Source organism: Lampetra fluviatilis, chromosome 24 (genome assembly GCF_964198595.1).
Source record: "Lampetra fluviatilis chromosome 24, kcLamFluv1.1, whole genome shotgun sequence".
NCBI classification, from domain to species: domain Eukaryota; kingdom Metazoa; phylum Chordata; class Hyperoartia; order Petromyzontiformes; family Petromyzontidae; genus Lampetra; species Lampetra fluviatilis.
In genome coordinates this window covers 3,256,772-3,283,061 of record NC_136298.1, presented here as the reverse complement: position 1 = coordinate 3,283,061, position 26,290 = coordinate 3,256,772, and the positions used below count along the sequence as shown (strand labels likewise).

The 26,290-nt window shown below is 52.5% G+C and overlaps 1 protein-coding gene across 7 annotated transcripts in view; it reads left to right on the top strand.

The window, feature by feature from the left end:
* LOC144941080 (ELAV-like protein 2) overlaps window positions 1–16,175 on the top strand; it is a 192,961-nt gene extending 176,786 nt beyond the window's left edge. For 4 of the 7 annotated variants that reach the window (XM_078867522.1, XM_078867521.1, XM_078867527.1 and 1 more), the window contains exons 6-7: window positions 10,051–10,089; window positions 15,592–16,174. In XM_078867522.1, coding sequence (XP_078723648.1) covers window positions 10,051–10,089; window positions 15,592–15,919 — 367 coding nt within the window. In that variant the 3' untranslated portion in view covers window positions 15,920–16,174. Of the gene's footprint in view, window positions 1–10,050; window positions 10,090–15,591 lie in introns of all 7 variants that reach the window. The other 3 variants (XM_078867526.1, XM_078867525.1, XM_078867524.1) reach the window with 1 other exon arrangement.
* The last annotated feature ends 10,115 nt before the right edge of the window (window positions 16,176–26,290 follow it).

The following is a 26,290-nucleotide window of genomic DNA, read 5'->3' as shown; positions in this document are numbered from 1 at the left end:
TTTTTAAAAGAGCAATCAGAAAAGAGTGGGTGGAACAGTGTCGCAGTGAATCTCGGCCACGTCTGACATCAGTGGCGAGCGATATCTGAACGCGTCACGGGGCCTCACTGTTCACCGAGCCACACTGACCCAGATGGTGAAGTATGGTCAAACAAAAGAAGATACTTGCGGTGGGGATAGAGGGAAATCCGTTCTCTCTGGCCTCATTCGGGTTTTTAAGAAAAGAAAAAAACAAGCGGCAAAACCATCTGAGGGGGAAAAAAAAGACGAAGAATTTTCCACTAAGTCAAACATGAGATGCTTGGCGGCAATTGCTGAGCACTGTCATGTTCAGCTTGTGGTTGTCTGTAGATTAACACTAATTGCTTGCTATCACAGGAACCCAATGCTGCCACATTAATCTAAGGCTGTCTACGCATTAACACAGAGTACTCGTATTATTATTATTCCGAGTACGACCACGCTCGGCTGTGATGGGACTCCGTTATATTTTAACACGGCAGCAACCGGGTAATTACGCGCGTTATTGTGCGGCACTGGGAAATGGCGTTCAGATTCGTACGGCAACGATGACTCAACGCGGGGGCTTATATTTCTCACCCGAAAAAAATGTTGCATGTGGCTTTTGCCCGGTAGGCCAAAATAGGTGGCGCGTGACCAGTAGCCACAGCCATATCTGGAGGTATACTGGATGTGGTGTGCCGAGTGAGGAAATATTTTCCAGGTCGCGACACCCAAAATGCGAGTCCTCCCGAGTCCACGACTCGTGATTGGTCCCGAACTGGGCCTCGTGGTTATGTTTTGCTGCACCAGCTAGCGGCCACCACCGCCACTGGCTCTCCCCACCCGCAATCTCCCCCCACCAATCGCTCCTCCTCCTCCCCCCTTTGCGCACAGCCACGCGGATCGGCTCTTTCCGGCCGACTGCCCACACTGACGTTAGGTGACCCAGGCAGCCTCTGCCTAATAATAGCCACTGCCACTCGGGCTCAGGTGTTTGAGACGTTCTCGACCAAACGCTCTCACTGGTGCCCAAGCACCCACATGACCACCAACGCGCCCATCCATACATACACCCACGTACCGACACACCCGCACACCCGCGCACCCCACGCACCACGTACGCACCCGCGCACCTGAGCACCCACGGACCCACGTGTTGACACACCAACACACCCATGTACCCACACACCCACTTATCAACGCACCGGCAAACCCATGTACTCATGTACCCACGCACTGACGTACCCACACACCCACGCATCGACACACCCACGTAGCCACACACCCACACACCTATGCACCCACACACCCACGAACTCGCTCACCCGCGCACTCTCTGACCCGCTCGCTCATGTGTGCACTCGATCACTCGTACACATGTGCTCACACATGCACTCGCTCACTCGCACGCACGCCCACACGCGCGCTCACGCACTCACTCATCCACTCACTCTCTCACACGCTCTCTCCGAATAAATTTGGCACAAAAACTGGGTGGCCTTAAAAAACCGCCTTGACACCAAACCCACGGCCTGTCCCAACGGTGTTGATGATGCACGCAGTTTTAGTTTTGTGTGTGCACGCGTGTGTACGCGTGTGTACGGCGTGTATGTGCAGTGTGTTTCTGCACACATTAACCAATGCAACAAAGACAAAGATCCTCCATATAGCCTTAACAGACTGTTGAGCCAAGTGCTGTTAGCGAGCACCTATGAAGGCCGGCATGGCACACGAGGGCGTGGGTGGCCAGCACCACGCCCGGCCGCCTTTGTCTCCCCAGTGGCGATGTTCGCACACCGTGCCAGGTATTCATTTGAGGCTGAGTCGACCTAGGGGAGGCCCAGGACCAGTTCAGATAATAATCACTGGTGGTAGTGGCCGTGAGCGGGCATCGAATTCGGGTCTTCAGGGTTTGTAGCGCGGCGCGCTAACCACTACACTACCGCTCCCGATAGAGACAGACACACACGCGCACGCACGTGCTTTATATACACACACACATACAGGGAGTGTTTGATGGACGTGTGCTGGAGGGCGCGTCGTCGTATGACAGAGCCCTTGCTTTGGGACGATTGATAAATGCGGCCACTAAAACGAAGTGAGTCAAATGCAATTAAGCCGGCGGACAATGGGCAACAAATCAAAGGGCAATTACGAAAGAAGCTCCACGTACACTCTGGTAGATTGCTTTCTCAGCGGTGCACGGCGAGAATAACGACGCATAATAATCGCGATTCTTCACAGTTGGCTTCAGCAGAACACAACTCTGGCGGGAGGGAGCGTCCGCCGCAGAGATGGAGCGATGAAATGGGCTCGCGCGCTGATCGATTGTTACGTCGCGGGGCAGTGAGAGACGACGACAGCTTGGGGAGGCCTTCATCCAGCAGTGGATGCACCACATGGCTGATGATGATTTGCCATGACGAGAGGGGTAGGTCAAGAGATGGATTCAAGAGATGCGTTGTGTTTGCAGAGCAGCGAAATTGATTGGCTCCATTACATCGCTCGGGCAGTCACTTTGGAAGGGTTCGGAGATCACGGCAGGGTCAAGAGGCGAAGGATTGAGGCACGGGTGGTGTCCGGGTTGCTGAAACTCAACAAAGCAGCCTGTCTAAACCAGTCCTGGGACTCCCCTAGGCCTCCTCATCCTCCTTGTCCCCTTACCACACCTTACCTCATCCTTCTCGTCACATCACCACACTCCCATCCCTATTCCACAGCTCCTCTTCTTCACGCTCCCTCCACGCTCCTACCCACCCCTCCGCCCCCCCCGCCCCTTCCCCTGCACGCACCCCATCGGGCACTCGAACGAGCGTAAACAGCGGCGCCACGGGGAGGCAAAGGCGTGGTGCCGGCCACACCACCACCACCACCTCGTGTGGCCACGCGGGAGCAGACCGGCGCTCGCAGTGCAGCTTTGTTGAAGCCTCCGCGGCGGGTTGCCAGCGTGTGCCTTAAAGGAACATTCCGTCGTAAATTTCCGAGTAAAACTTTTTGTTACTCCCGAGATATTTCCCCGGGCACTCGTTTACAAACAAGATTTAGCGGAAGGTTAATACGGCGCGGGGCCCGTGCGATAAATACATCGCCGCGATCGGAGGGGGAGCTTGTGAGCAGGTTTTGGCGGACAAGCGGGGCGGCCGCCTTCGCCGAGCTCCCGAGGTGTCACCGGCGCCGTAAATCCCATTTATTACTGATTAGGAAAATCTTTCCTGTATGCCACGCTCCATAAGTCTGTCCCACGCTAACAGGTTTATCGCCCAGAGTGTGGGCAGCGAGCCTTCGCCAAATTTAAATCATCGCCGCCGCACGCCATTTGCATGGGAATTAGCAGGGCACTAAAATGATTTATCCCCGCGCGACTTCGTGTGCGGATGATTGCACAGGGGAGAGAAAAAATAATACGGGCACTAAAAAACATAAAATGAGAATGACATTCTAAAAAATATCTATCTATCCCAGTGTAATGTTTGGCTTATTTTTTTTATATATTAATTCATCATGTACGGTAACTAATCATACAAAAGTTTGCCAATTCTACTGTCGCGTATGATGGCAGTGGCGTCACGTTCAGGAGCTAAATTCAGATGTCGAGGTCTGCTGGCCGTGACGAGAGATCTCGTGTGGTCTTGTTAATCTTATCACATCTAGATTTACACAGCAGCGCCTTAATACAAAGGACTTTACAATAATTATAGCATTGTATATAGATGATAGTGGTTTAAATAAAGAGTGGGGTTGTTATTAAAATGGTGGTGTAGTTATGGTGACTCGAGGACACGTGGGAGTGGTTGAGGAGAGGTTGGGGTAGTGATAGGGGTTGGGGTAGTGATCGGGGTTGGGGTAGTGTTCGGGGTTGGGGTAGTGATAGGGGTTGGGGTAGTGATCGGGGTTGGGGTAGTGATAGGGGTTGGGGTGGTGATAGGGGCTGGGGTAGTGATGGAGCTGGTGTAGTGATAGGGGTTGGGCCTCGTTATAGGGTTTGGGGTAGTTATGTTTATAGGGGTAGTGATAGTGGTAGTGATGGGGCTAGTGATAGGGGTAGTGATAGTGGGAGTGATAGGGGCTGGGGTAGTGATAGGGGTTGGGGTAGTGGGAGTGATAGGGGTTGGGGTAGGTCTGGTCGTAGCTGGGGGGCGAGTACAGGGAGTAGCAGTGGCAGGATGGGCTCAGTAGAAGAGATGGTGGTTGCTTTAAGGAAGGAGGGGAAGCTGCAGGCTATCGTGAAGATGATTGTTTGATGCGGTGCAGTGGGAGTTGTTTCCAGTGAAGGGAATCAAGAAGGTAGAAGGAACGCGAGAGCGAGACTGGGCACAGGGCGAGGGAGTCAGAGAGATGGGCCATTAGAGATTGGGAATGTAGAGGACGTGGTGGGACAGAGAAGTAAGATTTGAGAGGCGTGAAATCGGGTAGTGCAAGACTATTGGAGATATTTATCGACCAGAGTGAGACATTTAAACTGCGACAGTCGACAGGGAGACAGCATTCCTGGGGAAACCAGAGCAGACGTGTCGGGAATTGTGAGGCATTTTGTTCCCGTTGTTGCGACGGCGTAGGGAGGGGGCCTCGAACAGGAGGCGGGGCCTCTAAGAGTGCTGCTCGGTGTAGAGATGTTGGTGGTCGTGGCCCGCACGCAACCTCACCAGAATGTGTCTCCAGAGTGTGGATAGTTTAACGTGGCACGGCGTGCTCATTTAAGGCGGAGTCGACCAAGAAGAGGCTCGCCACCTATGCGAGACCGCTGCGCTACCCAGTGCACCAGTGCTGCACACAAAGACCCCAGCCCCGTGAACCCACTGTTGGGGCAAGTGCTGTCGATGAAGGCCGGCACGGCACAGTCGAAGGGGTTGGGTGGCCAACACCATGCCCAACGCCCGGTAATGATGCTTTACACACAGCACCGGGGACTAAATTGACGCCGAAGTCGACCTAGGGAAGGCCCAGCACCAGTTTCAAATATTCGTCATTGATATTGTCCGGAAATCGAACTCGGCATGCGGTTGTTAGCGCATCGCGCATCGCGCTAACAACTGCTGCACAACCACAACAACAACAACCGCCATTCGTCACTTAGTGGCGGTGACGTCACCACGACGCTTGTGCCAGGCTATGTACACCTTGAGGCCACGTGAAGTGTCGAACGCCTGCTGGCAGGAGGTCACGGGGCAGACCAAGGTGCCACGGGTCGACTGACTGAGATGACTGAGACGACTGGCTGATGCACCACCAGTGCCCCCTACTGTGCCAACTTGCTGTGCTTTAGTCACCCAGCACTCCACTCGTTGTTGTGAGCGTCGCTCCTCCGCCCTCTGTTGTTGTTGGAGGGTGACTGCCTCCAACTGCCCAGTAGCGTCCTTCACGAGCCTCCTCCACAGAGGCCGATCTTGACACCGCTGGTACCGGTCATCGGCAAGTCCACTCAGCTCCACGTCCTCCTGTACCACATCACTCCATCTCTTCTCTAGCCCGTGCCGCGCCCGTTTAGCCCCCTCGATCCGGCCGAACAAAAGCTGTTTGGGCATGCGGTGGCTGGGCATGCGGGCTACATGACCCAGCCAACGCAGCCTTGTCTGTCGGAGGAGCTCATCGATGGGACTTTGTCCAGATCTTTCAAGGATTTGTGAGCTCCTCACACAATCCAGCCTGGTTAAACCCAGGATGGATAGTAGGCAGGCCAGCCTAAATGTTTCCAACCAGCGAAGATGTTCCATTAGAGGGGTCCACGTTTCGCAAGCATAGAGAAGGGATGGAATGACTGTGACAAAGAAGACCTGAAGCTTCGTGCGGTTCGAAAGACCAGGTAACTTCCACACAGCGTTACGCAGGCGATGAAAAGATAATGCCACTCGACTGATTCGGAGTGACACATCTGCTGTTAAACCGGAGCCGGTCATAAGCACACTGCCCAGATATGGGAAACTCTCCACTCTCTCCAACAACTGCCCTATCACCAATTGGGAGTTGTGGGGGTGGAGTGTCCGATGGTACAAAATACCCTGGCAGGTGCTTAGTTTTGGTGGGGCTGATGGTAAGGCCCCACCTCTTAGTGGCAAGCTCCAGGTTTAGCAGCAGCGTCTCCAACTCCTCCTCTGAGTGAGCAGCGATTACCAGATCATCGGCATACATAACATGGTTGAGCAATAGGGAGCCATCCCTTGACCGCACCCGGGCATCGATTAGCCTCCCATTATATCTGTACTAGATGGAAATTCCTCTGGTGCAGCTATTGAAGGCCTCACGAACTACGTGGTCAAAATAGATGTTAAATAATGTGGGAGCCAGAGGACATCCCTGTCGCACCCCAAGGTGTACAAGGAATGGCTCTGACTCCCGGCCACGTAGTTTTACCCAGGCCCGCTCACCATCATGAAGGTCCTTAATGATCGTGAGCAGAGGGTCAGGGACTCCGAAAGCACGAAAAACAACCCAGAGCCCAAGCCTACTGATGGTATCATAGGCCTTGACCAGGTCAATAAAGCAGAGATGTAGGTCTTGTTGGAATTCCCTACACCTCTGCTGTAGCAGACGGACAGAAAACATGGCATCCGTGCAGGACCGTCCTTTCCTGAAACCACATTGAGGCTCCGCAAGCCTCTCCTCAGCGTGCCTAGCAAGGCGATGTTGAATAATCCTTGCCAGGACCTTTCCCGGCACACTGAGGAGTGAGATGCCCCTGTAGTTGTTACAGTCTGTGCGGTCCCCTTCTTAAAGAGGGGGACCACCAGGGCATCCTTCCAGTCACAACCATACACACTGACACACACAGACACTGACACACACACACAACCTCACACACACCCACACACTGACACACACACACAACCACACACACACTGACACACACGCGCGCTCACACGCCGCGCGCTCGCACACTGCGGTGGCTGCATTAAGCGCCGACTCATTAATTAGGGAGAGAGGTGGGGGGTGTTGTGGTCGGCGATGTTTGCTTTGTCGGCAAACGGTGCCGTGTGCAGCCGGCTGCCGCTAATAAGGCCCTCGAATGTGTATGGGGGGCTGGGTGGGGGGGTTGGTGGTTGGAAGGGAGGGTGGGGGGCAGGGGGTAAGAGAGTGGGGGTGCAGGTGCGACTCCCGTGTTTGCGAGACGCCCCCCCCACCCCCATGTCTTGCTGAGCCCCCCCCCCACCGATCGCTCCAGACGGTCATTAGAGCGAGTGGAGGAGCCGTCGCTTCGCAATCCCAGCCACTTTGACCCCTCCTGTTGCCACAAATTACGATCAGCCCAAAGCGAAGTCGCGCCCGCCCGCGACTATTTATAGCCCGGGGTATTGATTGCGAGAGTATTTACGCTTCTGTAGTACGGTATATAGAAAACGACTTAGGTTACTATCTCCCCCCCCCCCACCACCGTGGGGCAAGTGCTGTTAGCGAGTACCTATGAAGGCACGCTGCTGATGTTGACAGGTACTTGTTTGAGTAATCTAATCCTAGCCAGGTAATCCTGGCCTAGAGCGTGCGTGGTGGTGGTGGCGGCAGCAGCACTGTGGTTCAGGAGCTCGGTGGCAATGTCGAGGTCTGCTGCTGGGCACGGCGAGAGGGGCATCAGGGCAGACACAGAGAGAGAGAGTTCGTGTTGTTCTGTTGTTCCTCCTCCTTCGTTGACGCAGCGCAGCGGCTTTACTGCGGCTCGCATTCCCTCGCGATTGCATAACGATGCGCAGGAAGGACGCGTCAGGTTGCGGAGTCCTGCGACAAACAAAAGACAATCACCGACTGCTGAGAGATTTCCAAATGGATTCTTCATCGCAAAACACGGTGCCGATAGCAGAGTTGAGATAAACCAAGGGTGAGGGGTGGGGGTGGAACAGGAGGCTGGAATGGAACGCTCTTGCTATTTCCATTACCCCGAGCCAAATAGAAATCATGCGACGATACCGTCAGCGACGTCTAAGTCCGTGTTGATGCCGCTACAATCCCGGTACATTTGCGTGTTGCCAAAAAGAGAAAAAGCTCATGCCCGCCTGTGAAAAGAATAAAAAAAGCAACACTGCTGTCCGGTACCTCCCTATTAGAACAACAACAACAACAACTACAGACACAGAAACTAGCGCAAAGTTTGCGGTGCTGATCGCAAGAGACAAGCGAGACGCGGGGAGACAAATGAGGAACGGAGAACGGGAAAACTTTTATTCCACGTTACTTCGAGCGGGGGGGGGGGGAAGGCGGAGGAGAAGTGAGAGAGGCAATTTAGTCACCATCACAGCGAGATGGGAGAGGGGGGGAGAAAGGCAGCCCGGACAGAGCCGTGCAATCGCCTGCCGTGCACCAGGGAGATTACATTCGGAGGCCGGCCCGCTACAGTTTGTCAGGCCTCTTGAGCAGTGGGGGAGTTGGGAGGGGGGGGCAAGGGGGCGCACGTTGGCCGACGGGATGCATAGCGGCCGTGGCGGCGGCAGTGCGAGGAGCTTGTGTGTGTGTGTTTTTTTCTTTAAAGAGCTTTATATATATATTTATATATATTTATTTGAAAAATCCCTCGTGTGGAGGAGGTCAAGCCCCAGCAAATATGAACCCGGAGTGGCGACGGGGCTGTCGAGGCACGCGCTCGATTTTCTGGGGGGTGGGGACGGGGCGCGGAGCCCCCACCCCACGGGCTCGACTGGGAGCGCCCCCCTACCTGCTCCCCCCCCCCCGTCTCCCGGCCGTGCCGACCCCGCGTGATTGAAATAAAATCCGCTGCGCTCGCCTGCTCAGCTCTGCCGGAATCCCTCGGCGCAAGTAGTGGTGGCCGAGTGGCCCAGGGCCGGTCGTGGCTGTTAGCACGCGGTCGGCACGAGGGGGGGTGGGGCAGTGACCCCGAGGAGCCCGGCACGAGGGGGGGGGGGGGGCAGTGACCCCGCGGAGCCCGGCGGGAGAGATGTCCCCACCGTGGGGCGAGTCGCCCACGCGACCCACACGGCTTGCGGGCGAGGCAGGAGGCAGGTTTCTTAGAGGAAGTCGGCCCAATGCAATCTCATCTGCTGACATCTACAACGGTGCTCCTTGTTGCTGTGCCAAGCAATGGTGGTTAAACAGAATCACCATCCTTCGTCTTACACGAGTGATGCGTGTGCCTTGCCGACCTTCATAGCTGCTACTCGCTCACAGTACGAGCCCCAACAGTCTGCTAAAGGCTACACGGGGGATCTTTTAATTTGTCTTTGTGGGGAGCAGTGGCACGGTGGTTAGAGCATTGCACTACGAACCCTGGTGACCTGGGTTCGACTTCCGGTCACGACCAACATCAGTGGCCCGTAATATCTGAACCAGTCGCAACCAGTTCCGGGCCCTCCCTGAGGTTTATCCAGCCCTCAAATGGTTACCTCAAGTTCTGCATAAACATCGGTACCTGGGAGACAAAGGTGGTTGGGTGTGGTGAAGGCCACAACGCCATTCCATTGTCTCGTGATGATCGAGAATTTGGAAAAGTTTTCTGACTAAAAATACTTCACAACAACAACAACCGTAATTGTTTTTGATTAAATTTGAGAGATATTCGTCTTGATTAGCTCATTTAAAATCCGAGACTTGTGTAACTGCATTTATAATAATGTTTTGCAATATTAAGTTGATAAATGCAAAGTTGGAGCAGCGGCATCGGTGCGCAATGGCCTACACTTGTGCTTACGCTAATTGCTTAAAACTTTGTTTTCAATAATAATAAAAAAGGTAAATTATGCAGCCGATGCAATAATTCCCTTACGATGAAAAATTAACGGACCGCTCTCCGATTCCCTCACCGATCTGTGCAGATTACCAGTTCTAAACTTACTGAGCTGATCCGCCGGTTGACTGTTTATGCCTTTGCTCAGGTCGGCAGATTGAAGCAGACACCTCTAACGTTGTGTGTGTCTCTCTCTCTCCCGTCTCTTTCTCTATTTCCCTGCCCATATCTCTCTCTCTCTATCTCCCTTTACCTCTCCTCGTCTCTCACTCTGTCCATTGCTGCTCTCCTCCAACCTTGACACTGCCTTCCCCTATCCCTCTCTCCCCAACCTCCCCGTCTTCCTCCCTCTCTCCCTCTCTCTCATCATGCCTTCACACCTTTAGGCTGGACAATCTCCTAAACATGGCTTACGGAGTAAAGAGGTAATTTCTTCCCCCCCCCCACGGCCCCGCCCCCTGTCCCCCTCCCCCCGGGCCCCCAACCCCCACCCCCCAGGACCCTGTCCTACACCTGCGGTTGCTCTTTGTCATACATTTTATATTTTTTCCCACACTCTTTGCTTTCAATTTCTAGGTTAAGCACCCCCCCCCCAACCTTCATGGCCACTTCTTCCCAACGCCGACAGCTAATGTTCATTTTCTGTTTGTTTTTCTTTTTAGAACGAGGAAGCTTTGCATTTTGCTCTTTTTGTTTGTTTGCATATTGAATGATTACAACGACGCGATCGCCGCGTCTCGGCATGGAATTTCCGCTCGCATTTCCTGCAAAAGCCTCTCATATTCCTCATCCACACGCCTGCGTTCCTCTTTCATTTAATTTCTCTTCCCGCCGCTCGGATTGCTTTTTGATGGCATTACCCCCCCCCCCTCTCTCGCGTACGCGCAAGCCAGAAAGAAGCGTCGTGCGTGCCTCGGTCAACCGCAAACGACACAACGCTTCCCCGACGCGCGCGCGCACCCACAAATATAATGACAATTTTTGTTCCGAAACAAATCCCCCTTCCCCCACCCCACCCCCAAAAAAAGAAACATCGCCGTTTAATCGACGGTTACAAAATGCTGGGTGTCATTTTAACCCCCAGCCCCCGTCGTCCCGTCCCGCGCCGCTGTGAGCCGGCGATGCGCTGCCAATCCGCGACGCGGCGTGCGCGAGAGAGAGATAGGAATTCACCGAGAGAATCGGGGGGGGGGGGGGGTGCGAACCCACGTCCACCATCGGCGATTGCGCCCACGGTAGAAATTCCTTTGGCCTCCGCCGGCCTGGTGGGGGGGGGGGGAACGGTAATTTTTTGTCGTGGGGAAATGAGAAGTTAGCTTCGCGGGGAAAAAAAAACCCACTGACAACGCACCAGTGGTGGGGAAGAACGGAGCGGGCGGGTGGGCGGGCGGGTGGGTGGTGGGGGGAAGGAAATATAGAAAAAGCAATAAAAACCATTTGCTTTATTTACGACTCAATTTATCATTAAAACGGCCGTGAAATTCCTGAAGGGAGGAGGCGATAGACTTTTTTCAAGCCGGGTCGTTTCTCACCAAGCCGTCATTGCCGTTTTTACGCATTTTTTTGTTGTTTAGCTGAGCTCTCTCCCTCTCCTCCTCTCCCCCCTCGTTGGCGATCAATGTTAATTCTGCCCGTCGTAAAGTGTGACTCGGTTTGGTCGCGTTGAACCTGGGAGGGATGAAGGCGATGGGCGTGGGGCGGAGGGTGGCGGCTTTCTAGGCTGGGGAGGGGCTGTTGGGGGGAATTGTCGGCGATTGGTAGGGGGGGGTGGGCGGGCGAGCAGGGTGGGAGATGATGGGTCAAGAGGTCAGATATTCTCCAGACGCGGGCAGACACAGAGGCGAGGTTGGGGCGTCAACGGAGCCGTCGTAAACAAAACCGGCTTTCAACATTTTCCACCGATCGATGGCTCCCCTTTGATATTCACGGCATTCGGTTTTTTTGCCCTCCTGCGCGCACCCCGGGTAGCCGCCGCCGCACGGGGACAAGCAGGCGCGTCGTGGCGATTCCACATTCAAGTCTGCTTATTTCTTTTTATTACGTCTGTGCTAAAAGGAACCAAAATCGTTCATTCTTTCCATGTCCTCTCGCCCCTCCCCTCGTTGTGCGAATCCTGACACCCGCCCCCCTCCTTGCATTCATACACTTTACACATCCAAACCGTGATCGTTCCGTTGTAATTGCAGATTAGATTGTAAAGCAACGGAGCTCCCAGTTATGCGAATGGAGAGTCGAATTCCTGGCCTCAGCGTACTGAATCCCATTATCATTGCCATCATCGTCGTCATCGGTATCACTGTCATCATCGTCATCACCATAAGCGGGATCACTATCATCATTAATGATGCTGCAGCACCGCTGAGCAGGAAGTCACCGGTGAATAATATGTTAATAAGCAGTAACTGGACCTCGTCACGGTAATGTGGAATTTCCACCACCAAGCCATAGGGCTTCCCGACGGATGCTCGCTTGAACGGCTGGGGGGGGGGGGGGAAACACTTTTGAATTTGTTTTCACTCCGCAAACCAAACCCTAATTCTCATTGTGGGAGACGACAGAGATCCTGGATGGGGGGCGGCGACATCCATCAGTGGGGGCTTTGGTGGGGGGCTCCGGTCTCACACAGTGGTCGCCCCTGGTACAGAACAACTGCCCCCCTGAGACGGACGGTGGGTGACAGCGGCGTTAACGCCGTCCCCAGCGGACATGGGCGCGTGACCTCCGCGGGGTTCGTGGGCGCGGAGCGGTGCACGCGAACTCATTTGCATGTGGAATTGTACACGGCACAGGACCGCTGGGCCCATTAGCAACCTCAGCAGCTGCGGGGGCGATGATACATTGCCCGCGATTACACAATGGGCAGGTCATTCATCAGTTGGTTAGTGTTGTTTCTTATATTTACGAGTCGCTGAAACAACACGTTATGGATTCAAAAAATATAAACACCCCCTATCGTCCAGCCCTCCGTGCAGTCAACTCACTGCCCCTGTTTAAATAATAATAATCAGTAATAACAATAATGATGCCAACTCTTAACGACTCGAGAGGCGCCAGGAGGAGGAATCACAGACAAGCGGGTCGGTGAGCCGGCGCCAACAATTGCCCACGCTCTGCGGTCCTCTATATATATACTGAAAAGTTATTGGCCAATGAACCCTTTCCCGTTCCGATACTTCTGCAAGTTGCAGGGTGGGGGGGGGGGTCTCGTTCACCACGGAATCTCCGGACGCGCAAGCAGCTCGGCATTAATTTTATATGTTGCACTCACCGCAGAGAACCGTAGCGACACGACCGCACTCTACGATAGCTGGCGCCAAACTGCGCCACACGCCCCTCACCCCGCATGGCCTTGTGGGAGCCTCGGTGTATCTCCCGACCTGAAGATTACCGACAAAGTTCTTTGTCTACATTTTTTCACTTTTCCTTCTGATAAAGTTCTTCACCAGTTTGTTTTCTTCCGATTCATCGGAACGGAATAAGAGACACGTACGTCATCGGAATGGGAAAGGGTCAAGGTGGTTTCAGCCAATAAATGAGCATTTACAAGTCTAGATTCCCTCTTGCCCTGGTTGGCTGAGTGCCCCCTTCTCTCTGTACGATCAACAGAGCCCCCGTCCCCCCCCCACCCCTCCAATGCTCGCAGGCAGCATCCAGAGACACGCTGACACTTAAAGACGCTACGTCGAGCCGCCTCTGTACCGCTATCATTTGCTTACCCCAGTGTCTCTCCGCACAAGCGAGCTACAGGTGATGCTCACCTCCGTGTGGCAGCCCTGCGCCAGTGGTGGAAATTCCACATTCCTATGACAGGGGCCAGTCGCTCCAGCGGACAAGCAACTGTTGATATCCCGTGAAGTAGGTACTTAGTCTCCCCACCCCGGCCCTAGGGTTTAAGCGCGACGTGGGTCGAGCGATTTCACCACAGCACTCGGGCGGACCATATAATATTCTGTATATGACCAGCGTGGTGAAGTACGGTCAAACAACTCGCAGGACCGACACGCATGGGGGAGAGCCTTTATTCAGCAGCGGATTGGCAAAGTGCCGGAAATTATTGATGGTAAAATAAAAAAAATTGTACGTGCAGACCGTACATGAAGTCGGTCGGAAATGACTCCCGTTGGCGCGTATAATCATAGTGACAGTAATTTTACCGGTGCTCCTTGGCTCACACATTGAGATGTACACGTTGGCAATTAAACACGAGCCCTTCGCCTTGTTTCCCACGTAAACCCTCACTTGAAGCGGTGTGAAAAATTGCGCAACCGTCGCGTTCGCGCGGCCCCCCCCCCCGCGATCACGCTCGCAGCAGCGCACTCCGTGACATCCAGACGCACGCCCGGCACTCGGAGCGGGAGTATTGTGACCGGTAGAAGGCGGCGCAGCGAGTTGTGGGTTTTCGTCGACCTAAATAGTTTGAGTCCGCTGCGCACGTGAGGACGTCCGTCGAATCGCTCGTTCGCCCCGAGCGTTCCCAGTGTAGCGGGACCCCTCCCCCCTGTAAAGGAGTCCTGATACTCCGCGAGGCTTTCCTGGGTAAATAATGGATGTTATTGGAACATTATTATTATTCATCTCTTGCCTCTTGCTTTGCCTACATTTCACCGTTCCCTTGCGGGAGAGGCATTAACATTTTTTCTTAAACACGCTTAATCTTATTAAAGTCAGATGTGCTGCTAATAATTGGTGTTTGCATACTCGACGCGTGCGCGAGCACGGTAATTCGGCCATTAAAACCGCGAGCACGCACCGTGGCACGGTAATTTTTATATTATATATTTTTTGACGAAACGATTGTAAAAATGAGCCGTGTTGATGCGAAACAAGGCGCTCGGAATGGCATCCGACACAAAATCCCCCTGCCTCTAATCTGACGTAAAAGGTTTAAGGGTTTAATTCGAAATGCCATGTCGCCCCCGCTCAACGGGACGCACCAAAACATTGCACGAACACGTTCCAAGATAAAATCGGGTAAAATTCCCAACCCTATAGGACGCTTAACAGAAAGCAATGAGGCAGCAGAGTCCCTCATTCCCTCCTGAACCAAACAAAATGTTGAACTGGAACTATTTGTTATTTTACGCAGGTAAGGGCCCACTGAGCCATGTCGCTCGTTTTCAGAAGCGACCTGGCCATCACAAACGATAGCTCAACGGAGTGGCTCATCACATTGACATTTATAGCAGACAAATACTCTAAGCGCACGTTGATTCTCAACGTCGACGGAAAAACCGGAGGACCCGGAGAAAAATTAACGCGACCACAAGGAGAGAGAACACTTAAAAGTCCAAATATACAACAGGCGTCAGGGATGGGATGAAACTCATGACTCCCTGTGTACCAGGCGAGGGAGTTAACATCTTGCCACCGTGGCGCCCCAGGCAGCGAGGCCTCGCTGGCGCTAGGAGCGGTGCTCGAGGAGACCCCCGCCACCCGGTGGTGGCGTCGGGCGCAGGCTCCGTGTCTGGGCGAGTTGAGCCCTGTTCCGAGCTGGCACAGCACGTGGGCCCCAGTGGCACGAGGGACCAAGCGGGCCCCTAGATCTATATGTAGGTAATAGGTCCAAGGCCGTGCTCGGCTTACTCGGCAAAAGATCTCCACGTTGCGCCGGAGACAGAAGCTGACTGGAAGGCCGCGGCGCCGAGTCGTGGAGAGGGGGGGTCACGCGCTCGGAGCGGGCGACGGGCCTCGGAACTCGAGCCGTTCCGCACTGGCCGAATCCGTGTTGTCGGTGGGTACACCGGAGTAGGTGGCACGTGACTGCAAGCCGTAGCGAGAGGAGGTATAATAGACGCGGTTGTACCGGGAGGCAGGTAGGCCGGGCGTGGCGCGGCTCGACTTTACGGGCAGCGAAGGACGCGGCTCCCGTGCCTGACGGAGCGCCGCATCTGCTGCCCCCCCCCCCCCTCCGCCCCTCTGCTCCGCAGGTTCTCCCCGCTCACCATCGACAGCGTGACCAGCCTGGCCGGCGTGGCAATCCCCGGCCACACGGGCACAGGCTGGTGCATCTTCGTGTACAACCTGTCGCCCGAGGCCGACGAGGGCATCCTGTGGCAGATGTTCGGCCCCTTCGGAGCGGTGACCAACGTGAAGGTGATCCGCGACTTCGCCACCAACAAGTGCAAGGGCTTCGGCTTCGTGACCATGACCAACTACGACGAGGCCGCCATGGCCATCGCCAGCCTCAACGGCTACCGACTCGGTGACCGTGTCCTCCAGGTCTCCTTCAAGACGAGCAAAGCTCACAAGGCGTAGTGCGGTGGGGTGGGTGTGTGGGTGAGCGGGTGAGCGGGGGAGAGAGAGAGAGAGGGAGGGCGGGTGGGGGATGAGTTGTGGGGCTGGTGCGGGGAGGAAGCCGGGCGGGCGTCCCGCTCCCGACTCGGATCGGACGCCGCCGCGGTTAACGTGGCGGCACCGATTTGCGTGAGAGAGGGTGAAACACGATTACCCACGACTTGGTTCCGTTTTGACTTGTGTGGGTTTTTGTTTGGGGGGGGGGGGGTGGGAAGGGAGGGGGGGCGGTTTCCTTCAGGTTCTCTTTTTTCTTTTCAAAAACGGCAAAGGTCACCCGTCCACCGACCTCGAGGACATCCCGTCGCCATTAATCCGAGGTCGCTATTTATTAATTGACGTAACTTATTTATTTATTTGTTGGCACGCCTGCTTGTTATTTATTTGCTTCCTCGCTGCGGCTTGATCTTTCATCGGGAGGGGGAGAGCCGTAGGCGCGTGGAGGCGTGCGAGCGCGGCCTTTTCTAGGCATGCGGACGACAATGCGGTTATCGTTCGTTTTTTTTTCTCTTCCGAAAGTAAAATTATCTCACAAACTGATTTTTTTTTTTGCTAATAAGGAGCTTGTGTGCTTATTCATAACAGAGAACAAATTGCAATGATTTTCTTCTCGTGAGTTCAGTGACTCTGCGACGATGTCACTCTGACGACATCGCCAGTGGAACAGTTGGAGACTTTTGTGCGCACAGGTACTGGAACAAATGACGACAGGTAGATTTGTATGGCGCGTAAAGATATGAATGCCCTTTGTACATTGGTGTTGACTTCCGTGCGGCAATTTGAAAAGATGAATACTTTTTGAAACGAAGTAGACAAATCGCCGACTTATTATATCACCGACTTGGTAATGCGAATGAGCGTTTGTGGAATCATTTTCTATGGCTATGAAACCCAAGTTGGCATCGGCTACGTGCGACGGATAAAAAAATAAATATTTACGAAAATAAATTATCGCGCATTGCTTTAGAGCCGTGCCGCTAAGCTGAACTCTTGTCACGAGGCGAGAGACGTTGAAGCAGGAAACAAGGGACATTTACGTAGCCTCAGCTGAAACAAAAACAAAAAACGATGCAGTTATTATATAACGTAATATATAATAACTTTAATCTTGAATGTGAACCTTCAATTTTTAATGTCTTTTTTTCTCCCGAACTCTTAATTTTCGTAGTTTTTTGTGTTCGTTTGTGTTCATCACCCCCGTGGCACCGTAGTTATTTATCTCTCTGAGCCAGTGCTCCTCTCCATTCTATTTGTTTCTCTGGCCCATGTCGTGAGGCTTCAGTTGAGTCGCCCTGTGCGATCGTTCAAAACACCGATCCCCATTGTGCATCACTGTTGTTATTGTTGTTGCTATTATTATTGTACACGTTTCCTAGTTCCGTCTTGTCACCAATGCAAAAGGGTCTTTAATAATCAAATAAATAATTTATCGATCCGTTATTTATTATCATATTTATTGGTGTTGTTTATTAATCTATTTATTACTTATTTATTGTTACTCTGCAATTGATGTTTCAACGCGAGTTGCTTTTTCACGCAAGTACTTATAGCCGGACGGCGGAGATTACAAATTGATGAGACAAACAAGGTCGGGCCTAAATCGTCGCGTAAACATTTAAACCCTAAACCCTGGGGATGAAGAGCAGGGGGCATCTATTTACCACGGAGGAAATACAAGTAGAATCGTTAAAATCGCAACGAGCTTACTTGTAAAAATAATTACACTCGAGCCAATTACTACATCGGTAATAATAATGATGACGATTACGATCATAGGAATAACCAACAAACAACAATAATATTAATAATAATAAAACTACTTGCCAAAGAGAGCATTCGCGAACTTATAGGTTTCCAAAAAATGAAAAATAAAAAAGCGTCTATTTTTATAAAGAAATTTGCCGGGTGGACATTTTTACAGGCTGGGATATCATAACTATTTAGACAGACGGGGGGCTGGGGAGGGGGGGTTTGGGGGGGCTGGGGGGGGCGAGGTTCGTGGGTAAACACTGGGGTTGGAGAGACACGCGTGTGTCAGGCTACTGCAGCCAGCCCTCACCCAGGCCACGCGAATGCTCAAATTTCCGAGCGGCGACGGTGGGGGGCATTGACGGCGGGGAGGAGGGCAGGCGTGGGGGGGGCTCAGACCCACCCGGAGCGCCGTCAAGCCCCCCACGTCGCAGCGCCCTGCCCCGCCATGCGGCGTGGGCCGTGCGACGTATTTAACTCAAAATCTCTAAATAATCTACACATTATATATATATCAGTGAGGGGGTGGGTGGAAGCTGATGAACAATGAGTGACGACGCCCGGAGGCTGAAAGCATTTGAGCCTCGATTTGGCGGGGGGGGGGGGGGGGTTGCTGGGGGGGGGGGGGGCGGGAGGGGTGGGTGGAGGGGATTAGTGGGGTTATAAGGCAGCCGCAGCAGAACTTAAACTCAAACTCCGCGTAGTGAACGGACCGTGGCCGCGTGTTGTTACACTTGCATTGGGTATTTGCTCAGCGCGAGCGGTGTGACCCCGAGTGGTGTGTGACCCCGAGTAGTGTGTGACCCCGAGCGGTGTGTGACCCCGAGTGGTGTGTGACCCCGAGTGGTGTGTGACCCCGAGCGGTGTGTGACCCCGAGTGGTGTGTGACCCCGAGTGGTGTGTGACCCCGAGTGGTGTGTGACCCCGAGTGGTGTGTGACCCCGAGCGGTGTGACCCCGAGCGGTGTGTGACCCCGAGTGGTGTGTGACCCCGAGTGGTGTGTGACCCCGAGCGGTGTGTGACCCCGAGTGGTGTGTGACCCCGAGCGGTGTGTGACCCCGAGTGGTGTGTGACCCCGAGTGGTGTGTGACCCCGAGTGGTGTGTGACCCCGAGTGGTGTGTGACCCCGAGCGGTGTGACCCCGAGCGGTGTGTGACCCCGAGTGGTGTGTGACCCCAAGTGGTGTGACCCCGAGTGGTGTGTGACCCCGACCGGTGTGACCCCGAGTGGTGTGTGACCCCGAGTGGTGTGTGACCCCGAGCGGTGTGTGACCCCGAGTGGTGTGACCCCACCCCGAGTGGTGTGACCCCGAGTGGTGTGTGACCTCGAGTGGTGTGTGACCCCGAGTGTTGTGACCCTGAGCGGTGTGACCCCGAGTGGTGTGATCCCGAGCGGTGCCCCGCGCGTGCTCACGTGGACGCGCGCACGCGAAACGTTCGCTCCATTACTTACCGAACGGTTTGCTATTTTTTTTGCGTTTCGTTTTATTTTCTTTCCCAGAGTTTTTAAAGTAAAAAAATGAAATCTGTTGATCGCGCGCCCGACTTTTGTTCCCCCCCCTCGTTAAATTTTGCCTCGAAAGCCACCTCCAAGTTACGACGTCCGGAAACCCATTCCTTCCAGAGCTATCGGAAACAAAACGTTCGAACAAAAAAAACAGAAAGGAAAGATCAACCTGTCGTCGAGTGCGACACTCACCGCGTGTTGAAGGTACGAGTCGAAAAGTGGAGCCGATGCGCTCGCATCGGCACCTGCATCTGTGCTCTCAACCGTATCTCGGCACCACAAAGTGTTTTTGCAACAATGAAAAAAAGCAATAACGCTAAAATATCAACTCCGCAGAGCGGTGCACAAACGCAAACCCAGCCCGCCAGCTTGCGCGCCACGCACAGGCTCTTAACGTTGTAACGTTATTAAGGATAACGACGATTATTATTATTATGTTAATTGTACTTAAATATATGCACACTTGCCAAACACACAGTAATCAAAGATTCTCCGGTCAGCCTCGACGGACTGTTGTGGGGCAAAAGTGCTCTTAACGGGCACATTTTAAAGGCCAAACGCAAGCGCACACGCGCGCACAAACACGCCCGCAACGCACGCAGCTACGCGCTGTCCATCTCTTCCAAACAGACAAGCGGTGACACAACGCTGAATTCCATTGGGCCTGCGCTCGCCACCTTACGCCGTAGTGCGGGGAAAGAGGACAGTCTCTCTCTCTAAGTGCTTCATGTGCGGCGGTCGATGATCAAAGGTGACGGGAGGTGCTGGGCAAACTTGCACATGCCATAGGTGGGCCGAGAGAGACAGAGAGAGAGACAGAGAGAGATGTAGAGAGCGAGAAAGAGAAAGACGGAGAGCGACAGAAAGAGGGACAGAGAGAGAGAGAGAGGCTTAGAGAGAGATAATTTAGGTCCTTCACAACACACACAGGCCATATCACGTGCTAGGTGAGAACAAATTTGTTTGCGCAGTGACGAGCTGCAATTGTCAGGGTGTGCATATGTGCAATTGCTTTGTGTCAAAACACAATCATATCAGCCGGAGGGCTAATCGGAGGCGAATATATCACTGGCATCACTCTCGTCATCCTCGTCACCATCATCATCATCGCCGCCATCATCACCATCATCGCCGTCACCATCGTCATGGAACACTACAGACAGGAGGAGGAAAGGAGAGAGAGAGAACAAAAAAAAGCAGTTCTGAAAAACGACAAACGGAATATAAAACGACTAAAAAAAAATAATCGCGACATTATAATGACACAACTCTGTCTCGTAGTGCATATCTTGGTGTATTTTTGCTGTACTTGTCTTTTCGTTGTGGCTGCGTTTAGTTATGACTTTATACTTATCTTGCTTATCTTGCGTATCCTATTTACGAGTCAGCTTGGTTAAACTTATTATGAATGGAACGTTTGCAGGTCATTTTCGCAGACTGAATGCAATCATTGAGATCCCCTAATCCATGTCTCGGGCGTTTAGCGAGTGTGTGTGTGTAAACGTCTTACCTTATACAGCACGCACGATTTTTACTCAGTTAGCGAGCCAGACAAATTCCCACCGGATGATGCAAAGAAACAAAACGAACAAAGCATTTTAAAGAAATGTGGAAAAAAAATGAACAACAACAACAACAACAAGTAACGATGACGATACAAACATTAACCTGTGAAGCTTTCCAGACGAGAATCCTGTGAACATCACACCGCAAACGATCGGTGCCGAGGAGGGAGATCGAGTCTGGGTATCTAACCCGACGGGGCGGACATATGGGATTGGGAAGGGGGGGGTTAGAGAGAATAATTGATTGTACGATATGATCCAGGGGGGGGGGGGGTGTAGGGCGGGGGGGCTATATCATTTTCCGCCAGGCTATTACAGCAAGCGCGCGTTTTGTTAAGACGCTCGGGCGCAAAGCAAGCGATGGTTCCTGAATCTTCTTGCGAAATAAACAGACACACACACACACACGACGTCGCACGCAAACAAGCTGGAGAAGGGTCGGCTGAAGACAACGGCTTAATTGTAAATCCGAGTGACAAGACATTTCCAAATGACCATTAATATCACGATATACCGCGCTAAGCTGCTGCGGGTGCGAACGTTCACGTAATAGTTTTCACACCACCACAAAAAACGAATTAAGCAGAAAAAAAAGGAAAACCTACAAAAAAATACGACGATGATGAAGAAGTTAAAGATAATATTATTGTGCTTAAAAAAAAAACCAAGATAAATTCTTTTCTATTTTCAGACGAGTGGTAATAGATGCATAGAATTATTCTTATAAGAGGGAGCTGTCTTAAAGGACGCCTAACTTTATCCACATGCACTGAAGTTCAAAATTCTGTGGTTCGTAAAAAAGATGATTTAAGAGAAAAGAAAAAACTTTACACGAAAATTTTAAAAAAATAAAAATAAACATCGAAAAATAAAAAGTCACTAAAAAAAGTTAAAAATTTTCCTGTGCTCTTCCTTGTATTAAACACCTAGAGAATCTGCGATATAACTTGCTATGCATAACAATAGCTCTTTGTAGTGAATTAGAATTGCTTTTGTCTTCTCTTTGTCGTACATTTTCTGATTGCTATTTATCAGTCCGTGTAAGTATATTTAATATTGTAACGCTGAGTTTATTGACCCGCACTCTCGCCCAACACAGCTGTGAGCCACCCCTCCCCCCCGCGCGATCGCACCTCCTTCGCGCGCGCGTGCGTGCGCGCATGTGTGTGTGCGGGCATATACACACGTGTGTGTGTGTGTACGCGTGCCACACACGTACCTGTACGCATACACGTGCACCGCCGCTGATAAATATCCCTTTTGGCTACAATATCGATCCGCGGGTGGCTACGTATTCCGCAGCCGGTGGCGGATACATCGGTTTAGTTTGGCCGCGGAGGCTTGCTGGGTAACTTTCCCCGGCACACCGAGCGCAAATATCGCGAAGGCGACGCGGATGAATGGGCGAACGGCGGCCGCGCGTCGTTGACGACACCTGGTGAAGTGGAAGCCGCGCACCAATCCCAAACGTCGGCTCGTTCAAAAAAGTAAAAAACAAACGCTACTGCCAAACGATCATCAGCGACGAGGCAAAGCGCGCTGATTATAAATACATCGTTAATTCTGCTCGACGATTAAACGCCGATGGGGGGGGGGGGGGGGGGTGGCGCACGTTTTTAGTCCACGTGCAACGACTTCTCCCGTGCGTCGCCTGTGCAAAAAACAGAAGCAAGCGTCGCCAAAGCCACCAGTCGATCCCCTTTTGCAAGGATACTGCTCAGCCAAACAGCGCCAGTATTTGTGGGCTCCGATCATCCCTGCGAACCCCCTCTGTCCCCCTCCCCCCCCACAAATTTTACCTGTTTCATCCCTCCGCGCAAGTGCCGAAAGCATTTCCGCCGACAAACTTCTCAGCCCGATGGCTTTTGGCGACCGTTTGCCGTGGTTACCTTTGGGGCGGGTTTTTTTTCTTTGTTGTTGTTGTTAAACACGAAATTGTATTTGGGCAGCGGAAAACGTGCCGACGGTGTAAATCGGCGCTACTCTCGCCGGATCGTTCACCGCGCGCCATCACCGCCGTCGCCCGGCACGACGCACTGCGGGGCCAACTTCAGAATCGTGCTCCATGTCCCCCCCCCCCCCCGCTTCACGCCTGCGCGCGTGAGCGTGGCGCAAACCCCCGCAGACGCAAACGGGCGGGGAGCGAGGAGACGTGCCACCGTGGGGAAACCCCTTAACGCGGCGGGGAGCGGTCCACTTTTATCCTGGGACGCGTGTTGCCGGACACGCGCGTGTGTGCGCGTGTCTTCTTGTGGCATTCATAGGTGCTCGCTCACGCCATTTGCCCCCAACAGTCTGTTAAGGCGACCCGAGTCCGATTCCCGATCACGGCCGACGCCGGTGACGATTATCTGAACCGGTCCTGGGCCCGCCCCTCGATTGAAATGCGTACACCGGTGCGGTGTGTAAACATCGCCACTGGGGAGACAAAGGCGGCCGGGCGTGGTGCTGGCCACCCACCCCCACGTGTACCGTGCAGGCCTTCATAGGTGCTCGCTAACAGCACTTGCCCTAACAGTCTGCTGAGGCTATACGGGGGATCTTTTCCTCGTGCCTTCTTGCACGAGTGTAGTCACGTGACACAGCACACGGGCCCTTGTGACGACACAAAGACAAAGATCCCCCGGTGTAGCCTTTACAGGCTGCTGGGTGCAAGGGCTGTTAGCGAGCACCGATGTATGTATTTTGAACTTCTTTCGCACCGTACGTGGCCAACAATGCTCATCGGAGGACAACAAACTCAACAAAAACGGCCTCAAAGAAATAGTTCGTCAATCTCGATGATGATGATTTAAAAGTGCTTAGCTCCCAGTGACTTCCTAATATCGGAAGGAAGAGCGTTCCAGACGGCCGCAGAAGCGCGTCTGAAGGCGCGCGATGCGGTGACCGTCTTTGTCCGATGACTATGACGCACACACGCGCACGCGTGCACACGCGCGTGACCCTACGTGGAAACGCGTCCCTTGGACCGGGCGCCGGTTTTGCGCAGCCGCGTTCGGTTTTTGACGGGACACCTTCGGTTGGAATCGGCTGCCGGGCTCGTCGGATCAACGGGCCGCGTCGCGTTTTGTCCACGAATTTCATCGCGGTTCATGTCGCGTGCAGATTTCAAAAGAAAGCAAAATATTTTTTACTAAAATAAAGAATGGGAACAGAAAAACGGGCCGACAAACCCGTCGACTCGCCGAGCCTGCCAGCAGCCGAAGGTGACCAATGATTGACAGGCACACAATCATCGGCACATCGTTTCGTGGCTTCGTTATAATTACCGTCGCCGTTGTTGTTATTATTTAGAGCGCATTGAACAAAGAGAATAATAAAACAATGACCCAATCTTGACGAGGGGCTGGCGGGGAGGGGGCGGAGGAGGGGGGGGGGTGGCCGGGGGGTGGACTTAGCTGTGTGGGTGTGGGTCGGGTCAGAATTGATCTTAAAAAAAAACCTATATTATCCTCGTTCTTTAGTTATAATCTATTATTGAGATGTTTCTGTATCTACTTCCTCTTTACACCGAGGCTCTCGTAGTAATGTTTCTTAAGTTCGGGTATGTACAACGGCGAGTTCTTTCGAGAGGAAAATAATAATAATAATAATAATTGATAGACTATCGGTTAATTTATTGTGACTCGTTGGCTGTAAATGTTTTCATAAACTTGTTGTGTTGGAGAAATTTGTACTTTTTCATGTTCAGTATCTTAATAAAGGAAATCAAGACCTTAACACAATTAAGTGGAGTTACTACCCCGGCTGATTACTGCGTGTTTGTTGTGTGTTTGTTGTTGTTGTGTGTTTGTCTGTTGTGATTGCGAGAGGGAATTTATGTTTTAAAGGGTTCATACCGCAGCTGCCAGCATGATTACCAACAGCATCGTCATCACCATCACCATCTACAGCATCATCACCATCACCATCCACATCATCATCACCATCTGCAGCATCATCACCATCCACAGCATCATCACCATCTGTAGCATCATCACCATCACCATCCACATCATCATCACCATCACCTATCCACATCATCATCACCATCTGTAGCATCATCACCATCACCTATCCACATCATCATCACCATCCACATCATCATCACCATCACCTATCCACATCATCATCACCATCTGCAGCATCATCACCATCCACAGCATCATCACCATCTGTAGCATCATCACCATCACCTATCCACATCATCATCACCATCACCTATCCACATCATCATCACCATCTGTAGCATCATCACCATCACCTATCCACATCATCATCACCATCCACATCATCATCACCATCACCTATCCACATCATCATCACCATCTGCAGCATCATCACCATCACCTATCCACATCATCATCACCATCTGTAGCATCATCACCATCACCTATCCACATCATCATCACCATCCACATCATCATCACCATCACCTATCCACATCATCATCACCATCTGCAGCATCATCACCATCACCTATCCACATCATCATCACCATCTGTAGCATCATCACCATCACCTATCCACATCATCATCACCATCTGCAGCATCATCACCATCACCTATCCACATCATCATCACCATCCACATCATCATCACCATCACCTATCCACATCATCATCACCATCTGCAGCATCATCACCATCACCTATCCACATCATCATCACCATCTGTAGCATCATCACCATCACCTATCCACATCATCATCACCATCTGCAGCATCATCACCATCACCTATCCACATCATCATCACCATCTGCAGCATCATCACCATCACCTATCCACATCATCATCACCATCTGCAGCATCATCACCATCACCTATCCACATCATCATCACCATCTGCAGCATCATCACCATCACCTATCCACATCATCATCACCATCTGCAGCATCATCACCATCACCTATCCACATCATCATCACCATCCACATCATCATCACCATCACCTATCCACATCATCATCACCATCTGCAGCGGCTGTAAGAACGCACCACCTGGTTTCACAGTGGACTTGAGAGATTCCATTGGCCACGCATGCCAATGCTGGTGGTTCAAAGTTGACAAATTTGAAAAACTACCAGCAAGGTGGTACTCAATTGGAATACAAACACGCAGCAGCAGCAGCAACATCGCTCCCCTTCCTGCGAAACCTGGCAGGACCCTCCCTCGTCGGTGAGTCTTGAGACTCGGTAAGACTTTGCCCGGGTAAATAAATGCACGGATAAAAAATAAATTTACTATTTTAATTTTACCAGGTAAGGCCCACTGAGCTATATAGCTGTATGTTGAGTAGCGGCATGGCTGTCATGGATGATAGGTCTACGAAGTGGCTAATCATTACGTGGAAATGTATAGCAGCCAAATATTTGAAACGCGTGACGTTGATTCAAAATTTGGAGAGAAAAAACCGGAGGACCCGGAGAAAAATCCACGCGACCATCGGGAGAGAGACAAAAACTCCAATATACAGCAGCAGGCGTCAGGGTCGGGTTCGAACCCACGAGCACCTGTATACCAGGCGAGGTCGTTA